Source organism: Danio rerio, chromosome 7 (genome assembly GCF_052040795.2).
Source record: "Danio rerio strain M-AB ecotype USA chromosome 7, GRCz13ab, whole genome shotgun sequence".
Taxonomy (NCBI): domain Eukaryota; kingdom Metazoa; phylum Chordata; class Actinopteri; order Cypriniformes; family Danionidae; genus Danio; species Danio rerio.
Genome location: NC_141027.1, coordinates 63,230,424 through 63,252,500, shown reverse-complemented (window position 1 = coordinate 63,252,500; position 22,077 = coordinate 63,230,424). Strand labels below are relative to the sequence as shown.

General features: G+C 34.3%; 1 protein-coding gene and 1 long non-coding RNA gene across 3 annotated transcripts in view; one reads left to right on the top strand and one right to left on the bottom strand.

The window, feature by feature from the left end:
- Nucleotides 1-22,077, top strand: part of pcxb (pyruvate carboxylase b) — a 359,237-nt gene that overhangs the window by 179,583 nt on the left and 157,577 nt on the right. For both annotated transcript variants that reach the window (NM_131550.2, XM_087259874.1), the window contains 1 exon segment: nt 3,225-3,407. In NM_131550.2, coding sequence (NP_571625.2) covers nt 3,225-3,407 — 183 coding nt within the window.
- Nucleotides 15,367-21,001, bottom strand: LOC147843232 (uncharacterized). The gene is made up of 2 exons (XR_015496416.1): nt 18,111-21,001; nt 15,367-18,067 (listed from the first exon to the last, which is right to left on the bottom strand). It is a non-coding gene; the product is annotated as an uncharacterized LOC147843232 (long non-coding RNA).

Sequence of the window (22,077 nt, the reverse complement as noted above, 5' to 3'; positions counted from 1 at the left end):
TTCAGATGTATGAAACCCAGACATAGTCTCTTTGTACATCCGAATAGGTTGTAAATTGGCTTGCTCAGTCATACAATTTCCCCCAAGCTTTGAATATGATACAGCAAATTTCTGATTGGCCAGAATCAGTGATAATAATACTGTATGATATATACACAAATGTTATAAAATATAACATTACTCATGAAATGTTTCATTGTATTCTTTCCATACATATACTATATTGAGTAACAATGTTCATTGATGCTATTAAAGAGATTTGAAATACTATGCAAGTCAATGATTCCAGGTTTTCAGCATTCTTCAAAATATGTTCCTTTGTGTTTAACAGAAGTAAGGGTAAGTAAATAATGACCATATATTTAATTAATAAATAAATAAATAAATAAATAAATAAATAAATTAATTAATTAATTAATTAATTTATTTATTTATTTATTTATTTATTTATTTATTTATTTATTTTGGTTAAACTATCCCTTTAACTGTAAATTGTTTCTGATTATATGTGTAGACTTCAAACATATATATTTTTTTATATTTTAGATATTATACTGCATATATATATATATATATATATATATATATATATATATATATATATATATATATATATATATATATATATATATATATATATATATATATATATATATATATATATATATATATATATATATATATATATATATATATATATGTATGTATGTATGTATATATATATATATATATATATATATATATATATATATATATATATATATATATATATATATATATATATATATATATACCCCACTTGATAACCAATAATAAAAAATAATAATATTAAAACTGAAAAAAATATAAGAAAAAGCAGAAAGCATCTTCTATTTTCAACTCCTTCCAGCGAGAAAAAAAAATGCTTAAAACATCAGTCAGCAACTCACACTGTGTCCTAACTACACACAACTTGATGCTGCAACACATTATAAATATATTTTTCATAAAAATTAAACGTAAAACATTTTAAAACAAAGTGTCTATTTCTGTGATGCTGCAACTGAAACAATAGTTTAAACTCTTGACAATGACTTCCTTGTGTGCTGAATGTGTGCTTTATTCGGTGTAAATGCAACCAATGTGAGTTGAATATCATTTTACTTGATATTTAAACTCTGATACTGAAGTGCCAGCATATAGTTTATCTCAGATCTTAAAAAAAAACAAAAAAAAAAAAAACAATGGACGATAGACCATGACTCAAACCAGTGGTGCAAACCAAAAACATTAGTCGCTGAGCATACTGTAGGCTTTTAATGATCCTAATGAGGTTTAGTAGTTATTAATTAGGTAAGAAACCTGTGCAATTGGTTGGAAGTGCAGTGCAGTTTTTTGTGCTTCTGAATGACTGGTTTTTAAATACTTCTGTTGTGTTGTGTCTGGTGTGGACAGACAAATTGCTTTTTGCTGGAGTTTTGTTATGTCATGTGTTGTTAGGACATGGTGTGCAAGTATACTAAAAATGTAGTTTTAGATAAGGTAAACAGAAAAATGTCTTTGTACAGAAAAAAATATTTGTTTGTTTTTTCCTCTGACTATGTACAAAAATTGATTACAAAATTGCTTTGCAGATGGACAGTTCATCATAGGCATAAAACAAACACACAGACATTAAATTGACTCCAATTCAGTTTCTGCCTATCATCAATCGTGGATACAGCACAGAGAGAGTAAATATTGGGGGGAAAAAAACTTGAGACTGTGTTGCATGCAATGATTTTTTTATTAACCTTTATTCATCTGTTGTTCAGCAAGATCACATTAAATTCAAAATCACAGTAAAGACGTCAAAATAAATGCTGCTCTTTTAAACTTTCTATTTATCAAGGATTCCTGATGAAAAATATACCTCTCTTTCAACTAAATGATTGAGCATTTCACTAGTTTCATCTTTAGTTTCAACTAGTCATTCAATTTCTTGTTGGCTTAGTCCCTTTATTAATCCGGGGTCACCACAGCAGAATGAACCGCCAACTTATTCAGCAAGTTTTTACGCAGCGAATGCCCTTCCAGCCGCAACCTATCTCTAGGAAACATACACACACACACACACACACACACACACACACACACACACACACACACACACACACACACTACGGACAATTTAGCCTACCCAATTCACCTGTACCACATGTCTTTGGACTGTGGGGGAAACCAGAGCACCCAGAGGAAACCCACGTGAATGCAGGGAGAACATGCAAACTCCACAAAGAAATGCCAACTGAGCCGAGGATCGAACCAGCAACCTAGCGACCTTCTTGCTGTGAGGTGAACGTGCTACCCACTGTGCCACTGCGTCGCCCCTACAACTACTATATCAGCATATCAAAATTATTTCAGGTAGAATTGTATGACCCTGGAGACTGGAAAGAAGAGATATCTTTGAATAGAAATGTTTTATAAATCGCTGACATTCAGTTTAACAAACATTTTAGACCTATTAATCAAGGTGTTATACTCAAGATATCTACAAACAGGTGTTGGTGAAATAATGTGTATCTGGTTACTTATCTATTGTGGGATAGCATACGACATTTAAAATGTAGGACAATTTGAAAGGTGTGAGGGTGAGATCCATGCATTACTATTACAATACACAAATATGTAGTGGGGTTATATGGCAAGCTGTAAACTTTTTGTTATTAAAAAGTAACCAGCACTGAATCTGTTCAGTTTGGAGTCACACATTTTGTACATCTCATACCTCATTTTATGTTCATTTTGACTGCTTGAGCATGTATAGTTTTCTGATGTCGCTGAGCACTTTAAATCGACACTGGTTCCTTTACTCTGGGGCAAGACTGAGGTGAATCTTACTGGAGATAAACCCTGCAGGATACTAGACTTCCAAAAGCAGGAATTCACATTGTCTGTCCATTCACCCATTCATCCATCTAGTTGCATGCCTGCCTATCTTGCTGTGTCTTCATATACATTCAGTGTAAATGTTTAAATTTACTACAGTCTTTTTCATTTTATTCAAAAAGATCAGAGTTCTCCCTGAAGTGTTGAAGTTTTTCACATCGTCATTTTCAGTCTGACCTATTCAAAATCCCTATTCCTCAGGCCATATGTCAAGACTATGTTCTATAACCACATTGTTGCTTATATTAACACTCACATCCTAATTCTGTCAGTATTGCTCATAAATAATTCCTTTTCTCTGCCATCATTTACAGGTGTTCCGCAGTGGAGAGGGTATGGGTATACGGCTAGACAGTGCATCTGCCTTTCAAGGCGCCATCATATCCCCTCACTATGACTCACTGTTGGTTAAAGTCATAGCCAGTGGCAAAGACCTTCCCACCGCTGCAACCAAAATGCACAGAGCACTAACCGAGTTCAGAGTTCGTGGTGTTAAGGTAAGTGCATGCCTCAGTGTTAGTAGCAATTTTGAACTGTTTTAGTGTCGAAATAAACCCTTTTTTTCAATTATGATCATATTTGAGACTTAACATAAAAGAAGCTTTCTCCAGGAATTACAGACCTTTTTGGTCATAAGTTAAGGGTTCTATACATTAAAGTATTGCATATGAGTTTTTACCTAAATGTTTGTTTTCGTGCGTTTTGTGTTGAATGTTATATTTACCTGAGTCAACTGAGTACACATTTAGGCTTTGAGGCTTCCTGAGTTCTAAAACTTCTACTTTTGTATCAGACAAGGCCTTTGACAGTGTCGCTGTTTCATAAATTCCACAGAAGCTCAAGGGATCACAGGTTCCTAAAACATAAAAGCTTCTTTTTATAGCGATCTGACACTGTCTCAACCAACAGTAGTCAAACTCATACTGATATTACAGAGGAAGGGGCTTTTAAAAATAAAATAAATAAAAACATTGACTAATAATCAGGCCTGGTTGACAGAAAATAAGGTACATCAAAATAGAATTGTCTGTCCAAATACAAAGCAAAAATACTTTTTAGGGTCACAAAACCACAACCAGTCACAGCACATATGATGAGTAGTATGTAAAGCACAATTTATTTTAACAACTTATTATTGCTGTATATTGTCTGGTTGACCTTTTATTCATAGGTTAGAATGTTAAAACAAACAAACAAACAAACAAAAAGCCAGGAACATAATTGAAGCAGTGAAAATCAAAAGGTTAAGTAGCTGTCAGTGTGTTGATATTATTTAAAAGAAGGGCTTGGTGACTCAACTAATTTATTAGTCACTGTTGTTTTGTTGTTATTGCAGTCATGCCAGTTTATCACATGCCCCACAGCATTTTGCATAAGAGCCTTAGCTCTCAGTTGGCTGTAATTTTGTGCCAGGAGTCTTCTGGAATGATCAAGATTAATCCACTGTTAAGTAATAAATGCTCATGATTCGCCAGTCAGTCTAGTCTATTGGGATGTTTCTCAAAGTCTGCATGACATGCAAGATACAAGATAATGTCTTTTTCTTCGGTCCACTACTACTGCTAGTTGACAGCGATAGTCCCTTATAATCAGCACTGCAAAATAATATAATAATTGCAATAATAGCATTGGTAGCTGTATTAACAAAATAAAATAGAGTTATTGTTTAACAAATAATGAATTAACTATTTGTTAATGCTTAATAAATGATTAATAGTGTATGGTATTATAAAGTGTTACCCAGTTACATGCTTCGTGAAATATATGCAAACCCTGTATCAACGGTCTTGGTGCTAGACCTGGTGATGATGTGTTCATGTACAGTTGAAACCAGAAGTTTACATACAAGTGTTTACTATTTTAGATCCGTTAGAATTAACTTAATCATTTACATTTTCTAGAATTTTTTTTTTATTTTTTATTATTACTATAAATTTCTATACAGTTTACAAAAGTTTACATACATTTTGTGGATATTTTTTGCTTTGCTTTTAAACTATAACTTTGGTCAAATGTTTTAGGTATCCTTCCACAATCTACTCACAATAGTTTGAATGTATTTTGTCCCATTTCACCTGACAGAATTGGTGTAACTGAGTCAGATTTGTTGGCTGTCTTGCTTGCACAAGCCTTTTTAACTCTGCCCACAAATTTTCTATGGGATTGAGATCAGGGCTTTGTGATGGCTACTCCAAAACATTCACTCTGTTATCCTCAAAGCACTTTATAACTAATTTGGCAGAATGCTTAGGGTCATGGTCTGTTAGGAAGACCCATTTGGGGCCATTTTTTAATTTCCTGGTTGATTTCTTGAGATGTTGCTTCAGAATTTCTACATAATGTTCTTTCTTCATGATGCCATCTATGCTGCGAAGTGGACCAGTCCCTCCTGCTGCAGCCCCAAAACATGATGCTGCTGCCTTCATATTTTACAGTTGAGATGGTGTTCCTAGGCTTGTAAGCTTTCCCCTTTGTCCTTCAAATGTAACATTGGTCATTATGGCCAAACATTCAAGCTTAGTTCAATCAGACCACACACTGTAAAAAAAATCCCCGTAAAAAAACGGTTATTTTCTGGCAGCAGGGGCGCCAGAAAAAAACAGTAAAAATACAGAAAAAAACTGTTAGAATAAAAGATGTAGATAAACTGTTAAAAAACAGTAGTTTTCTGTTTTACAGTTACAGGTTATTACTGTAATTATACATGTTTTAACTGTAATTATACAAGTTATTTATGTAATTATACAAGTTATTATGGTAGTTATACAGGTTATTACTGTAATTATACATGTTATTACTTTAATTATACAAGTTATTTATGTAATTATACACATTATTATGGTAGTTATACAGGTTATTACTGTAATTATACATGTTATTATTTTAATTATACAAGTTATTTATGTAATTATACACATTATTATGGTAGTTATACAGGTTATTACTGTAATTATACATGTTATTACTTTAATTATACAAGTTATTTATGTAATTATACACATTATTATGGTAGTTATACAGGTTATTACTGTAATTATACATGTTATTATTTTAATTATACACATTATTATGGTAGTTATACAGGTTATTACTGTAATTATACATGTTATTACTTTAATTATACAAGTTATTTATGTAATTATACACATTATTATGGTAGTTATACAGGTTATTACTGTAATTATACATGTTATTATTTTAATTATACACATTATTATGGTAGTTATACAGGTTATTACTGTAATTATACATGTTATTACTTTAATTATACAAGTTATTTATATAATTATACACATTATTATGGTAGTTATACAGGTTATTACTGTAATTATACATGTTATTACTTTAATTATACAAGTTATATATGTAATTATACAAGTTATTATGGTAGTTATACAGATTATTACCATACTTATACATGTTATCTCTTATGGCAAAATACACTCAGTTCCAGCTAGATTGTCACCTGCCGGAGACTTACCACTCGGCCCGACTCTGGCTGCCGTACTCGGGCCTGTGGACTCGCTGTCCGATTCCGACCCGAATCAATCGGGCCGCATCCGCGCCGGAATCGGTCCGAGTGAAATGTGCGCTGCGGCCCAGAGCTGGCGCGACTCAGTATTATATACCTTAAAAAAAACCTTTTGGTATTACATTGATACTTGATATAACAACCATTTGAATTTATATAACAGCAAACGCAGGCTATAATGTAAAAAGAAAGTATAGGCACTGTGTTTAACCTTTGAATAAAATGCCAACTGCATACATATGATATAACGAAAAAAATCAGACAAAGGATAAAATAAATACATGATAAACGTTTATTGATTGCAAGAAAAACAAATTGTACTAAAATTGAATAAATAATTTTGCAGTGCAAAAGAATATCAATATTAAAACAACAATAAAAACATAAAGACACACAGGAAGACTTAAAGAAAAAAATCTGAAATTGCACACATACACAAGTTTTTAAAACAACCCTGTTTTCCCAATAGACATGAACTTAAAAAATTGTACAAGACACATCTTGAAACAGCAAAATGTTATATAAACCTGAATATAGAAATCAATTTAAGATATAGCAAGAAACATCTTAGAAATACCTATGACAATCCGTAAAATATACAAGTCAAAATTGTAAAAAGAACTGGCAAATTCTAAAGAAACATCTTGAAACATTTTTCAATAAAACATTAAAATAATAATAATAAAAAAAAAAATATATATATATATATATATATATATATATATATATATATATATATATATATATATATATATATATATATATATGAAAAGAAACAAATTGCTCAAGTATCAGGGAACATCTTAATACACTTAAAATGTTGTTTAAAAATAAAACAGAATAGAATAGTGATGTAGACAGTTGACACATTAGCTTTCTCTTCTTCCCTCCTTCATCCCTGTCAGGAGCAAGTTGTAGCCAACATGTAATGCATTTTTCAATCTCTTTATCAGTGTCGTGGTATAGACATTTGTCCTCGCTGCATCTGTGATTAAAAGATAAACAGATAATTAGTAATGAACAAGTACTAATGTTAAAAAAATAAAAGAAAGATGCTTGCTCTCATATAAGTAAAACCTAAATGGGACTATATATAGATTTTTTTGTTCCACTGGTTAATAATTCAAAGAAATGCACAGATGAAACGGCTCCTAATTGTATTAAAATGTATATTCAAAACCAACTTACTGACTCCGACAGTATTAAGGAGGAGTGCATGAAAGGCCACTTTTTAATTTGGCCCGCTCCAGTTAATTTGTTTAGCCAAGGAGTTAACCAAAAGCTTTTCCAGGATACGGCCAACTGCTTAGTGCAAAACACCAATGATTCCAAAGTAGCCTACCTACAAAGCAAAAAAAAAAACAAACAAACAAACAAATAAATAAATAAAACAAATAAACTTAAAACACTTTGAAATTAGCAAGAGCTTGAACTTACCAGTTTCTTCATTTGTTCGGGCTGCTCCTTTAGTTGATTTAAGCTTTTCCAAGTAAAATTGGACAAAGGAAGGTCAAATGTGTTTACATCTGGAATTTCATCACGTCTGTTTTGGTTTTGCTGGTTTATGAGATTCAGGCCCAGCTGCTGCTTTATGACGTTGTGTGATTTTAAATCTTCATTCAGTCCTGCTAAAAAAGAAAAATAACAAATTAGTAAAAATCAACCTGTAGCTTATTCTCATACAACTTGTGTAAATACAACAGTGGGTTAGACACTACTGATATTCTCTAGTTGATCTTTATTTTCTAGCTGCATTAAGCCTTTACAAGTTTAGTGATGTCTTGATTTCTTACAAAGACATGACGAGTTGCAATAAGTTCTGTCTTGATCTCCAACTGCACTAGAACAAGGACTGTAAATGCTCATAGGTGTACTGGAATGTACAGTATTTGTGCATCTTGATGGTGGTCTTAAGATTTCTGACATAGTCATTGATAGTGATGGTACTTGTGTTGCTGCATTTATTTCTGAAATCTTCATACCTGCCTTTTATCCAGCCTCTTTGTTCCAAGTAATCTTTCTTCATCACGGTATAGTTGTCTTTAATGTCCCTTGATCAGATACATTTACAAAACAAAACATCACTTTTTTATTATAGTGCCAGGGCAAAACTCGCTGGTTGTAATAGATCAATGACATTATGTTGACAGTATGTGTTTTAAATAATTGCAAACAAACCTGTTCTTTCTTTAGGTGTATGACGGGCGATCATCGTCCTGATCTGTCTACCAGTCAGAAATCACAGTTGTTGTTAACCTCCCTTATAGAAAAGTTCAAATCCTGAAATACTATCAAAGTTAATTAATACCTATAATACCTATAGTGTAAATAATCAGTACACTGAAGGTTGCACAAGATTTATTAGTAGATTCATGCAGAGTGACAGCCTTATGAATCTGAGACATAGATTTGTAAGATGGTCAAGCACATGCATTGTTCTGTACCCATGAAGGTTAACCTACCATTGTGAAAAATGTTTGATGATGATGATAGCCAATAACAATAAACCATTTTAGCTGTTTGTGAAGCAATTAGTAATGTAAAGTGTGAAAAGCTCAATCTATGTTGAAAATGTATCAGCAGTTTACAGCTTATAATGGACCCTAAGCACCTAACTATATATGTCTATTCACATGTTCATAAGAGTGTGCCATTGGCATCTTTGGTCGTGATGTGCTGCAAAATGACCTCACTAACCTTTGCTAAACAAGAACAATAAGACTTAACCAACAAATATTGTTACCCATTCATTTAAATCAGAATTTATCAGAATCAGAATTTTTGTCAATAACAAAAAAAAAACAAAAAAAAAAACATCAAAATCTGTTTTAAGGCGTTCAGTTTTACATTAACTGAACATTACAGCTTGAACAAAAGATATAATTGATTCACATAGGCTAACACATATGAATTAAAAGCACATGTTTTGCCATGTTAGTGTTAATGGATTCGTCTACAGAAACTTTCTTTAACGTAAAGTTAGCTTACACACCAATCCGTTTAATGTTTCTTTAAAACAATTAAAATAGTTGTCAGTTAATAAACACGTTACAGTCTAGCATTGTGTTAAAGGAACAGGAACCTTCAGACGTGTTTGTAACATTAGCGCTAGCATAACTTACATTAGCTCCAGTCCTGTTTCTTAAAGCAAGCTACATTTCGTATAAAATTGTTTTAAATTACTAAACACTATTACAACTAAACACTGTGGAAAAATCTTTTAAGCTCTAAATTCACAAAGTATACAGTACACAAGCACTAAAAACCTTACCTTTCTGACCGGAATCCACGTGAAAGTTTTGAAAAACCAAACAAACTTCTTATTCTTCCTGTGATCTTCATGGCGATCGGCAACCAGCTTTTTGGAGCATTACCGCCACCGCCTGGATTGGAGTTTGGATCAGGAGTTTACTGCTTTACTGAGTTTCTGCAGCTGGATATATCTCATCTACTCTTACATGTGTTTCTTATGAAACCAACTTCTGCTTTAAAAAAACAGTCGGCACAGGGGCGTGCCGTCTCAAAATAAGCGCATTTTTCACCGTTTTTCTCTAGATGATATATATAATCCATTTATAAATAGCATTGTTTTGTTTGCGTCTAAACATTTAGACCATCCACACTAAATATTCTTGTTAAATATAATATTTTTGTTGCTGTCCTACCATGAATATTTTCTCAAATTATCATTAAACGTGGAGCTAACAGATTACTAGATAAAATAAGAATTTAATCGGTTGCCATCAGCCGAGTCCTTGCCAGAAGCGGCCCGGACTCTACAGACAGACTCGGGCCGGATCGGGCCAGTGCTGTACAGCCGCATCACAACCGCATGTGCGCGAGTGAGCTGCGGGCCGCACTCGGCCCGGATAACACTCGCCGATGCCGAGTCGGAGCCGCCGAGCATTTCCTTTAAAAAACATAAAAAGAATGTAATACCAAAATACAAACAATAACTGTAAATTTAATGTAGTATTTTTTATTACAGAAATTATTTGTAAAACAACAGGTATTTCACTGTATAATGAAAAAACTAAAAAATTCTGTAAAAAATACAGACAATTACCTGTAAAATAAGGTTTATTTTTTACAGTGCAGGACATGTCTCCAAAAACGAATATTTCCCCAGTGTAATTTTGCTAATTAAACACTGGCTTTTTTGTTGATTCTGGCTTTTTGATTTTCCCATGTTGTCACACAAGGAAACAGTGTGTTTGAGGTTTTCCTTAAATACTATTCTACAGTTGTGCCTCAAATTAACTCAAATGTTGTCAATTAGCCAATCCTAAAGTTCCAAAACCTTGACAGCATGATCTGAGCTTTTTCAGAGGTGTAATAATCTTATTGTATATAAACTTGACTTTCAAGAGTTAACAATTTCTCAAACATATCTCTCATTATTCTGCTTATAAGCATAACAGAAACAAAATTAATAATCATAACTTACCTAAAAGAGAAAAGGTTTAGTCACATAAACATCAAAATGTTTTTTATTTTATTTTTATTATTATTATTATTATTATTATTATTATTATTATTTTTATGTGCCTTTATACAGAGTGTATGTAAACTTCTAGTTTCAACTGAAAATAGTGTTTTTTTTTTCATTTATTAGGGGAATATTTATATCCATTACCCTTTACACTTTGTTTCAAAGATCAAGGGGAAGGGGTATAAAATGGAATTGTAATTGATCCCCAGTGTCATGGTAAAGGACTAATCTCTATATAGTTTTGTACTTACTAAAGTTCTTGGAGGAAAAAAAAAAAAAAAACATCAGGTGTCATTGGAAGTGGTGCCAACAGGGATTTTTTTTTACCCTCTAGTCTGTGTAGTCTAGACATGAGGACACTATTTTGTTACTATATTGTACACTATATATTGTCACTATATAGTTCACTTTACTATAGCATTGTTGGGGTTACTGTTGATGAATTCATGTATGCAGTGAAATAATACAGAGTCTGTTTTGTCATCACATACTCTACGTATTACATTTAAATAAAAATAAAAAAAAAGGTTTGTTAATACGTCTAAAGTGCATTTTTGAATTAGTAAAGAATGTTTTTCCTCTACGGTTTGAGATTTTAATCCAGTTTCTCAAACGATTCTGCCATCATGTGTACATACACGTTTCATAAAAAAAAAAAAAAAAAATAGGAAAAAAAAGGCAAAACTAATTTCCTCGTAACAAACAGCAATAATTTTATCCGTGCTGACATTACTCAATTTTATTTTAAGATTTCTGTTCATGTAATTGTATTTGGTCTAATTGGTTCACACTGCCTTTTGAATCGTTGAATTCGTTACATTGGCAACTGACCAATTTTAAATTAAGTAAGTGAGCTTTTACATGTTTTACAGTAATTTTATTTTATGATTAATGTATTTCCAAGCAAAACAACAGTTCAAACAATAAAATAATGTTGGGTGAAACAGAATTGTATGAAAATGAGCCGATGAAATGCTTATGAATTTGTCTAGTGTAATCTGCATGTGCAGCCACATCTAGCTATGCCCAAGGTTCCTCTCTCAACATCTGTTACATTCGTATCCAAGATGTTTTTTTTATAATTTTTTTTTTATTAGAGATTATGAGAGCACGATATGAAAAATAGGGTGAATATGATATACTCTGTTTTTCTTTTAAAAATGAATAATTGATTTAATGTTGACCGTGTTCCATAGTCAAGCTGCTACTTAAGCAGTTTCTTTTTTTTTTTTTTTATGCAGATGACTGGATTGTTCAATGCCCAAAATGTTCATATCTAAAATCCCCAGAAGTCTCTTTTGTCATCATAAAATTTTTACACAGGTCACACAGAACTGGCAGAGTAGAGCTAGATTCATCTGACGTTCAGACACCATCCAATTATCCAGAATGAATTCTTCCTCCTGCAGTACTTTACCAGTGAAATCTCTCTTTGCACTCGTTAGCTTCATAGACAAAATGTCTGAATACCAGATCATACTGACCTGAAAACTGTCAGAAAAAATGCATTGCGTGTGCTTGAAGGGTGGAATGAATGGGGGACAAGAGGAAGGGGGTGAACAAGGTGGCAGAACAGCTAAGAGAGCAACACAGTGGGAGAGATGGTAACTGTAAATGACGTGTGAGATGATAATGCCCATAGCAACTGTCACCAACAAACACATCTCTTTAAGATGCAGTGTTTTTGTTTGTTTGTTTGTTTGTTTGTTTTTTTCATTTTTTTTTTTTTATGGGGGGTTTGTAATGGGTGGGAGCTAGACCTGTAGATGCCAAAGCACTCCAGAGCAATAAAGTTCAAAGCAAACTCAGTGCTAACTCCTGAAATTCAAATAAATGTATTATGCAGACTTTAAATGTATTTGCTTTTGGTTATGTAACCAGTCATTATTAAACTAGCATGTTGAATGAATGGTAATAGTGTTCAGATTCATTGAAACATGTTTAATTAGTTTGCAATATCTAGGCAGCAGTCTATATGTTACATTTAATTTGATGACAGCCTCGGTAAATATCAAATTTGCTGTGCATTACAAATTAGTAAGGTAGTGGTTAGATTTAGATATTTTAGTAGGATTGAGAATATAGAATATGACCATGCATTGTACAGTAATGTACATCAAATATTTTAATAATAGGCATGCTAATAAGCAACTTAATCTTAGGAATTGTCCCCTGTGTTACATTATAAAACATACAAAATAAACATTAACTCCAAGATATAACTGTTAACTGTGTTGTTATCTTTAATTACTATAAGAAATAAGCTATAAGAATTAACTTCACCTTTCTAAACCTGAATTTTTTTTTTTTTTTTGCTTAATTTCATTTTTTATGTAATTTTTACATTATAATTTACTCAATTACAAGTACACAAACATAATAAAGAACATATACTATAGTGCAGCCAAAGAGAAGCAGAATGAGTAATTTTAGAGATATATATGGTAACGCAGTGGCGCAGCAGGTAGTGTTGTTGCCTCACAGCAAGAAGGTTGCTGGATCGAGCCTCGGTCGGGTCACTTAGCGTTTCTGTGTGGAGTTTTCATGTTCTCCCTGTATTCTTGTGGGTTTTTCTCCAGGTGCTCCGGTTTCCCCCACAGTCCAAAGACATGCGCTACAGGTAAATTGGGTAGATAGACAACACCAAGTGATGAAATGTTTCAGGTGTAATTTTGTCCCATTCTTTCTGCAAACATTTCTGAAGGTGGGCAACATTACAGGGTCTTCATTGTAGCATTTTGCACTTCCAAATGCACTACACACTCTCTATTGCTGACATGTCGGGACTGCAGGCAGGCCAGTCAAGTACCTGGATTCTGGTGTTTTTTTACTTATTGCTGACAGTCCAAATTGTGTTTTTCTTCTTTGTTCCGGAGCATGAGTCGTCCATTTCTCCAAAAAAAAAAAAAAAACTGAAATATTGATTTGTCTGACCACAGGACAGTTTCTACTGTGTGATGATCCATCCCAGATGCCTTCGAGCCTAGAGAACTTGACGGCACTTATAGACACTGTTAACATAGGATTTTATTTTTTGGCACAGTACTTTCTTAAATGCCATTTGTGGATGTAACTATGTATTGTGGTACTTAACAAAGTTTTGCCAAAGTAGTCCTGAGTCCAGTGCTGCCTGAGGGATTGGAGATCACAGTAGTTCAGCTTAGGTTTGTGCTCTTGTCCTTTACGCACTGAAATTCCTCCAGACTCCTTGAATTTTTTTTATTGATGTAATGCACGTTTTAAGCTGAAATATCCAAATGTTTTCCAATGTTTCTTTGAGGAACATTATTTTTAAATATTTTAATAATTTTTTCAAGTATTTGTTGGCAAACTTTCGATCCTCTGTCCATCTTTACTCCTAAAGGACTAGACCTTTTTTAGACCTTTTAAAATTACCCTGATTACTAGCCCTAAATTGCTTCTGTCCCAACTTTTTTTAAATGTTATGCAAGAACCAAAACTGGAAAATGTATATTTTGAGAATAAAAAATAATAAAAATCCCAATAAACACGTCTGTTGTATTGGTTGCAATGAAATACAAGTCAAAGTAAATTTAGAAATCAATACTATTTATTTTTTTTTCGATTTTTGAGGCGGGATCAAACTTAGTGACGTAGCGCAAAACTGCAAGTGCAAAGATGACGCGTTGGTTTCTCATTCATAGCAGAGTTTTCTTATCCTATGAGGAGAGCCGGCTACTTAATTATTCATGACTGTGCATTCTTTCTGAAGGCAAGGCAGACCTGTATTGTGCCAAGCTGTGAGATCCTATGTTGATGACTGAGTGAGACCGCATCCACTGATCCACTGCACACAGTATTTAGCGTTCATGAAGGGTCGTATGTGTTTGTGTCCTTGATCCATGGGGTTTGTTGCCTGTTTTTCCCCACGATCCTGTCAGGGCCGATACAGCAAAGCTGTTTGTGTGCAGCAAGCATTTATGTCGGGAGAGCAGTACGAGTATGGCGGAGAATGACGGACTTTGTCTTTTATCAGTGAAGTTCGTTCACATTTTAAACACATCGCCGTGCTGCTGTGTTCGCCTAAATCCTCCAGATTACCTGCAGGGCTAATGGTTAAAATAGGCAGGGCAAGAGACCTGCTGCACTGAGTCTGCATTCAGACCTTGGCATTGAGGGAGAAGTCCTCATTTATAGTGTTTATCTGAACACGATTATCTTTATAATTATATAAATTGTGGTTATGTTTCTATGAAATTACAAATGAAAAATGTAGCAGGGCATTAAATAACTGTTTATTTCTTTGCATTTTAACTTTGTAAACTATAAAATCATGCGTCTCCTCACTGTTTGTGTCTCATTTTGTCAGCCGACTGACCAACAGTTGTTCACTCCCCTACTTCTCCCCTGCTCTGCTGGCCACACCCACTCATGTCTTTAATCATGGAGCACCACGCCTATTATGATGCAATTTTTTTTTTTTTTTTTTTTTTTAATTCTGAGGTAGTCTTGCACCGGAGGAGTGGAGGTGTCATGGCCTTTTAATAGCACACAGTGAATTTTGTAAGGGCATTTGTGTGTAGCTCATTCATTGTCACAAAAAGGATAAATAAAGAAATTAAATAGTCTAAAAAAACTACCTGGTTCAGCCTAAACGTTAAGGTTTTGACTGGGTCTGTGCTTTATCAGTATCTGAGTGTCTCTGCCATTGTACTTGTGCATATCCTGACATCTGACATTCCTTTAGAAGCAGACATGCTTAAACAAGCTCTACTTAGACTACAGGATGAAGAGAACTAGCTCGTTAGCATTTAAAGGCACAGGTACAAAAAAAAAAAAAAAACTTACATTTATTTAACTGAAATATTGACATTTTCAAACAGGTATAATAAATTATGTGACTGTTAAGCTGAAACAGACACATTCTGCAGACAACAAAGTCTTATTTTACATCTGGTAAGAAGAGGCATAATAGGTGCCCTTTATCTCATCATTCACATTTTACATTAGCTGCATTTCCACTGTCGGGCCAATGCAAGACAGGACTGTCGGGCCAATAGCCCGGGAGGTTGAGCAGTGAGGCTGAAATCATGTCGTGTTTCCACTGTCTGGCTAGTAGCTCGCAGTGCGTCACAAAAACCCTGCCCCCAGAACGTCCCCCAGATCAAAACGTCACACAACCCGCCCACTTCAGCAGGAATCAGACAGATAAAGCCCATGACATCATGACGAAACCATTCAAATAAAGACATCCGAATAAACTGTTATTGTTCAGCATAACATTATAGGTATATACACACAACCTGTGAGTTCTCATTCATCATATTCATTTACTCCCTGACCGACTGTTGGCATCCAAATCGAGTGGTCTCGCCACTAGCGGAGGGACTCAGCGCAGTGAGCACACCAATCCATAATATAAAACCACAGAAATTCTCTGTTAATTAAGACAGAAAATGAAAAGAAAAAAGAAAATGTATTTTATAACATCCTCGTTTATACTTAAACTTATACTTAATACTGAATAAATAATATTGTAAACCTTCTTCTGTGTTTATTGTTTTTAGAAAATATCTTTTTTTTTTCAGAGAGGCCTTTTTAAAATGAAAGTTTAATATGGCTTTAAAACGGTTTGATTCATGTAGGCTATTGCATATAACATAATTGTTTTAGCTTTTGTTTGTTTTATATTGGTTTATTTATTTAATGCATTTTATTACATCCGATATTTGTAATTCTTTAAATTATTTCAATATACCTTAGGCTATTTTATGAAGATATGACACTATTGTTTTGAGCCTACAAAAAACGGACACGAAATTTGTAAAGTTTCATGTCTTTCTGTTGTATTCACATTGTGTATTATTTCCTAAATGAATAACAAAATGAAAAAAGCAGCATCAACAGAACTGTGAAGGGAGCGCTCTTTTCCTCGGTCTTACACACACATACAGGCATCTAAAGGCGCTCAAACACACCTTTTAAACTTGACAAAAACTCTTGAAAACCTTTACAGTCTGCTGTGTCTTTAATATGGTGTAAAGATTATTATGCGTTGTTGAAACATCAAGGAGGATGCAGCAAAGAAAAGTCACTTATAAATTAAAACTTTATTATTTTTTGCAACTGCCTTACATTTAAAAGGGAAACATAAGGGCGATCATATGAAAAAAAGACCCCAGCCTTTAAGGCATATGTTTTCTTTCCCTTATTTATTTATTTGTTTGGTGCATGTACTCGTGTGCAATCGGAAAACTGTGAACTGTGTCCGCCCTCCACTTCTCTTTTCACTCTGCCCCGAAGCCCCAATTGGCCCTCTTTGGCCCAAGGTATTCGGCGAGCTGAAAAAGGCCGCCCGCTGGCCCCAAGAAAGCCCCAATTTGGCCAGATTAGGCCCCGGAAGTGATAGTGGAAACGCGACTGGCCTTGGCTCGCCCTAACTCGCTTGCTTTAGGCGCGATAGTAGAAACGCGGCTATTCTTTAAGTAGTTAGCCTAGGAGGTTCCTCATAGTTGTCTCTGCACATTACACATGAATAGGAGTTAATGTTGTAAGTATGAAAAAAGAAAGACTTCATCTTGAAAGCATGAAAGCAGCACATTGTAAATCATCACATTTTGAGCAGAAATTCACTTTGCGAATGTGCCACCTTTGATGTGATCTGATCAACTGTGCCTTTAGGGGTTTCTGTACATATGAAAGTTGCTTAAGTCATCCTTAGATCTTCCCACAAAAGTGCAAATTTAAAGAAAAAGTGACTTTTCTCACAGAGAGATGTGGGGAAAGTGAAGACGGCAGCATGTGAAAGCCTGAGAAAAAGAAAGGGATGTGCTGAGGTAGCATTCTTGTATGCTTGAAAAGGTTTCCTTGCAGAAAGTGCTTGCTTTGAGCCATTTCTTACTTGTTTTGATGTGATGTGTTTGTTTGCAAGAGTATTTTCAGAGATAATTCTGTGGTTGATTACAAGGACATAAAGGTGACTGCAGGCGAGAAGAGGGAATGTCTAAATAACTGAAAGAGAAGGGAAGGGCCTGGTAAAGTAGATGTTTGAATAGAGGCCACTGAGCAAGCAATAAATTAAAGCATTGGTCTTCTAATTCACCACGTCTTCTCTGTCCCTGTATGTACTTACTTTTTCTTTCACATTCTATTATTTCCAGTTTGTTTTTCACCTTCACATCTAATCACATCTTTTGTACATTATCTGCCTTCCACTGTTATCTGGAAAAGCCTTATAAGCAGGCCACAGAATTCAATGAACTTTGCAGATAAAATATTGTAAAATCAGACTGCAGCGTATGACAATAACACAGACTCATGGAAAGTTAGGCAGCGTTATCCGTGCTTAAAGTGCTTATCTCTGCTGAGAAAATGAACTGTAGAATAACACTCACATGAAATAGATCAGTATGATCACTTGAGCTTAAAGGGTTCATTTCCCCAGAAATGAAAGGTCTGTCTTCATTTCCCATAGTGTGTGAGCCGGGCATAGCAACAGCAATTCTCGCTCCCACTAAAAGTGGTCTCTAATCACTCCGTTCCAGCTCCACTCCAGGTTTTCCACTTACCACTTAAATTTTGTGCTTGTGATGGAGCAGTATCGAAGTGATCGTGGCCAAGCAATCTCTCTGTTAAATCATTTCCACTTCAGAGTGCTCAAATGCTCTGTTATCAATCATCCTCATGTTTTTTTCTAAACCTTTGTTACTTTCTTTCATGGAACCCAAAACAAGAAAGAATCTTGCCTCAGGGACGCTGATTCAGTCAATCTCTAAAAAGGAAATTAAAATTGCTGTTGAGAGTATTTCATATTTATGTGCGCATTAGACTATATTTAGGTGGAGGAAAATACTTGAGGTAAAGATTTTATAATTATACCCCTACTGTAGACCATATTATGTGCTCACATGGCTTTATTGACAACTTAAGGCTGTCCGTAAGGTTTACAGGGCAAAAAAATAAAGAAAGAAAGAAAGAAAGAAAGAAAGAAAGAAAGAAAGAAAGAAAGAAAGAAAGAAAGAAAGAAAGAAAGAAATTTATTTATTTATTTATTTTTTAGAATGTGCGATAAGGGAATATAATTATTCTTTAGTATAGTGACTGTGTTTTTATTTTTTTGAACCCTTGGAAATCTTATTTAATCACTTTTAATAAAAAAATAAGCTTGATTAATTGATCCAGTTATTCACTGGATGACAGGTTATGTTGTTTAGCAACTCTCATTCAGTCATGTCTCTAAAGAAACATTCTGTAATAAGTAAGTCTTCAAGTTTAAGAATTCAGCCTTTGTAAATTGTGACTCAATCTTCAACTAGATGCTTCATACATTTATTGACTTACTGTAAGTGATGCATTCATTTAATTAGTTTTTAGGTAAATGTAGTCAATGTATAGTTGTTTGGGCTTTGTGTGTGTGTGTGTGTGTGTGTGTGTGTGTGTGTGTGTGTGTGTGTGTGTGTGTGTGTGTGTGTGTGTGTGTGTGTGTGTGTGTGTGTGTGTGTGTGCACAGAAGGCTTTGATATTAATTATTGATGAGAATTGTTGCCGTGACAGAAAGATCAGAGAGAAAGATTGTTAAGGAATACATCTATCATTCATAGCAAAAGAGCCAAGATCTTAGCCGAGAAAGAGAGCTGGGAGAAAAATGGGAGGAAGAGGGAAATTGAGAGATGAGAGTAGGAGGAACAGGCACAGTAGGATGGATAAAAAGGAATAGAGAGGGAGAGATTCATTTTGGGGCAGATACAGTGACACTGAAAATATGAGTAATGGTCTTACACTCTGAGCAGCTGTTTTTTGAAGAATAACATTAGAAGAAGCAAATATCTCACATGCTGCATGCTCACATGGATCAGAGTTATAGCTGAAGTGTGTCATTTTTCTTCTATTCCAACTTAATATGCAGAGACAAGTGTAAGTAAGCCATTTATAGGCTGATTCCTCTGGAAAAAATGCGTGTAAGGCTGTGGCACTGTGACTGTTAAATCTCTATTTCACTCTATTTGTGCAACCAGCGGTAGGCAGTATTAGGAAAACCTGTCATTGTTGTTGCAACCTTGTTAGTAATAAAAGTGGCAGAGAAATGTCCTTACAAACTTGTAGGACTTTTTTCTCTGCTAAACAAACAAGGATATTTTGAAGAATATTGGTGAATAAACAGTTATGGTAACCATTGATTTTCCTTGCAACAAAGAACCACTGAGACATTTCGTCACCTTAGAATTATAAGGTTCTATCTGACATTTTTGTCAAAATTGAGTTATTGACATATTCTTATTAACTGACAACTTATTTACATTATGGAATGTTTTTTATAGGTTGCTTACATTTTAGGACTTTAATTTACATATAAAATGTTACACACACACACTGCTTGCTATATGAAATGCAAAAACTTTTCTTAAAAATAATTCTAAGGTGACGATTTTACAAAAATACATTATTTAATGTTGCTGGATGATTTGTGATAATGATTAGAGAGAAATTTCATTTTTGTGTAAACTAACCCTTTTAGACAACCATGGCATTCCCATGAAAGAGCCTTGAGTTCAAATTAAATCCTAAATTGACCCATTAATCAGTAATTAGCATTTGCTCCTCGAGTATGTTTATGTAGTAATGTTTAGCAGCGGAACACCTTCCAGTAAAGCAATCTATCACACATATGCACACATATATGCACAAGTTTAAGAGGGAGGAGTAAACAGAGCTTTGAAGCTTAATGGGGATTTTGCGGTTGGGAATTGCTGTGACCGCCTTTGAAAGCAGCAACAAAAAGTCAAGATCGAGAGAGGGAGGACTGAGTGGGCTGATGGATAAGGATGAGTTGAAATCCAAAAAGAGGGATAAAAATGTTTTATTTTTTGTAGGTTTCAGCTTTTATGCTGTGATCTGAAGGGTTTCGCTGTACTGGGCTGGATGAGTGTATCAGGGGGAATCTGGACAGCGGTGGCATTTCGAACATCCAACATCAAAGAGTGTCGGCATCTATTCCTGCGATACTTGACACACAAACTCGCACTAAAGCCAAACAGCTTAGCATATGGATGGGGCCTTGAATCATCAGCCCACTGCATGTTCTCCCATTTATTACACGGCCACCTACCAATAGAAAAAATAAATCACTCTGATAGGGGTCCACTAAGGCAGTCATACTTGTTGTGATGGATAATACAGTAAATGTTTTTATTTGCATATTATTATTTCAGATTTTCCTTTTCTAAAAGAATACAATAGGTAGGTTGTTCTCATGAATGATCAGTCTTATTTTTTTTTAATCATAATTCATGAGTTTTTTTTTTTTTTTTTAAATCTACCAAGTGTGGATTTTCATCCTTTACATTTTGTCTAATTTATGCAATTATTATCTCTATGACAAAAACATTTAATGTTTTTTCACTTGACAAATAAAACTGATTTTTCATGTTAAGATGGGCTCTGCCCTTCTCTTCCCTTGCCTTGCCTGCTCTGTGAATAGTTCTATCCATAACGAAGGACAAATTCTTCATTTATCCTCCTCCAAGAAAATTGATGTAATGATCATTGATGTGGGAGAAGAGGATCTGCCACCTAATTCTCCCTCAAATGAGGAACTGGTGGAGGTTTTAACCTATGATGTAGCTCATTATAATAAAAAAAAAAGAGAGAAGCGGAAAAGTGATAGGTTGAACCATAAATACATTCTCAATGAGCATTTCCAGCCTTCTCAAGTTTAATCTCCACAAACTACCTTCTTTTCTGTTTTCTGTCCACTTGATTAGTCCCTAAGGCAGAATGCATTTATCTGAATAAAATTTGCTTTAGACAATGGCTAATTGTTTTGTTTTGTTTTTTTTTTTAATTCCTTGAAATTCATATTTCAAGGCATAATCTGTGAAGTTCCCTACTTTGCCATCTAGACCACTTAAAGTGACATCATCACTGGTTGGCCAAAATTACTCAGACAGGGCAGTTAATGCTGCTGGTGATCCACTTAAGGACTCTAAATTAGCTGCTCAAGAAAATCCAGAAACCAGTCTTGATTGACTGGTTTCCTTAGTAGATTTTCTAGTAGCATGGAGACTTCTGCCAAATGTCTCTTGGTGTGTCTTACTCATCGTAGATGAAAGTTACAGAATTCAGTTCAGTTCTCGTCCAACTCAGTGGGGTTTCAGTCAACACAGTTAAAAACCTGAGTTCTGGT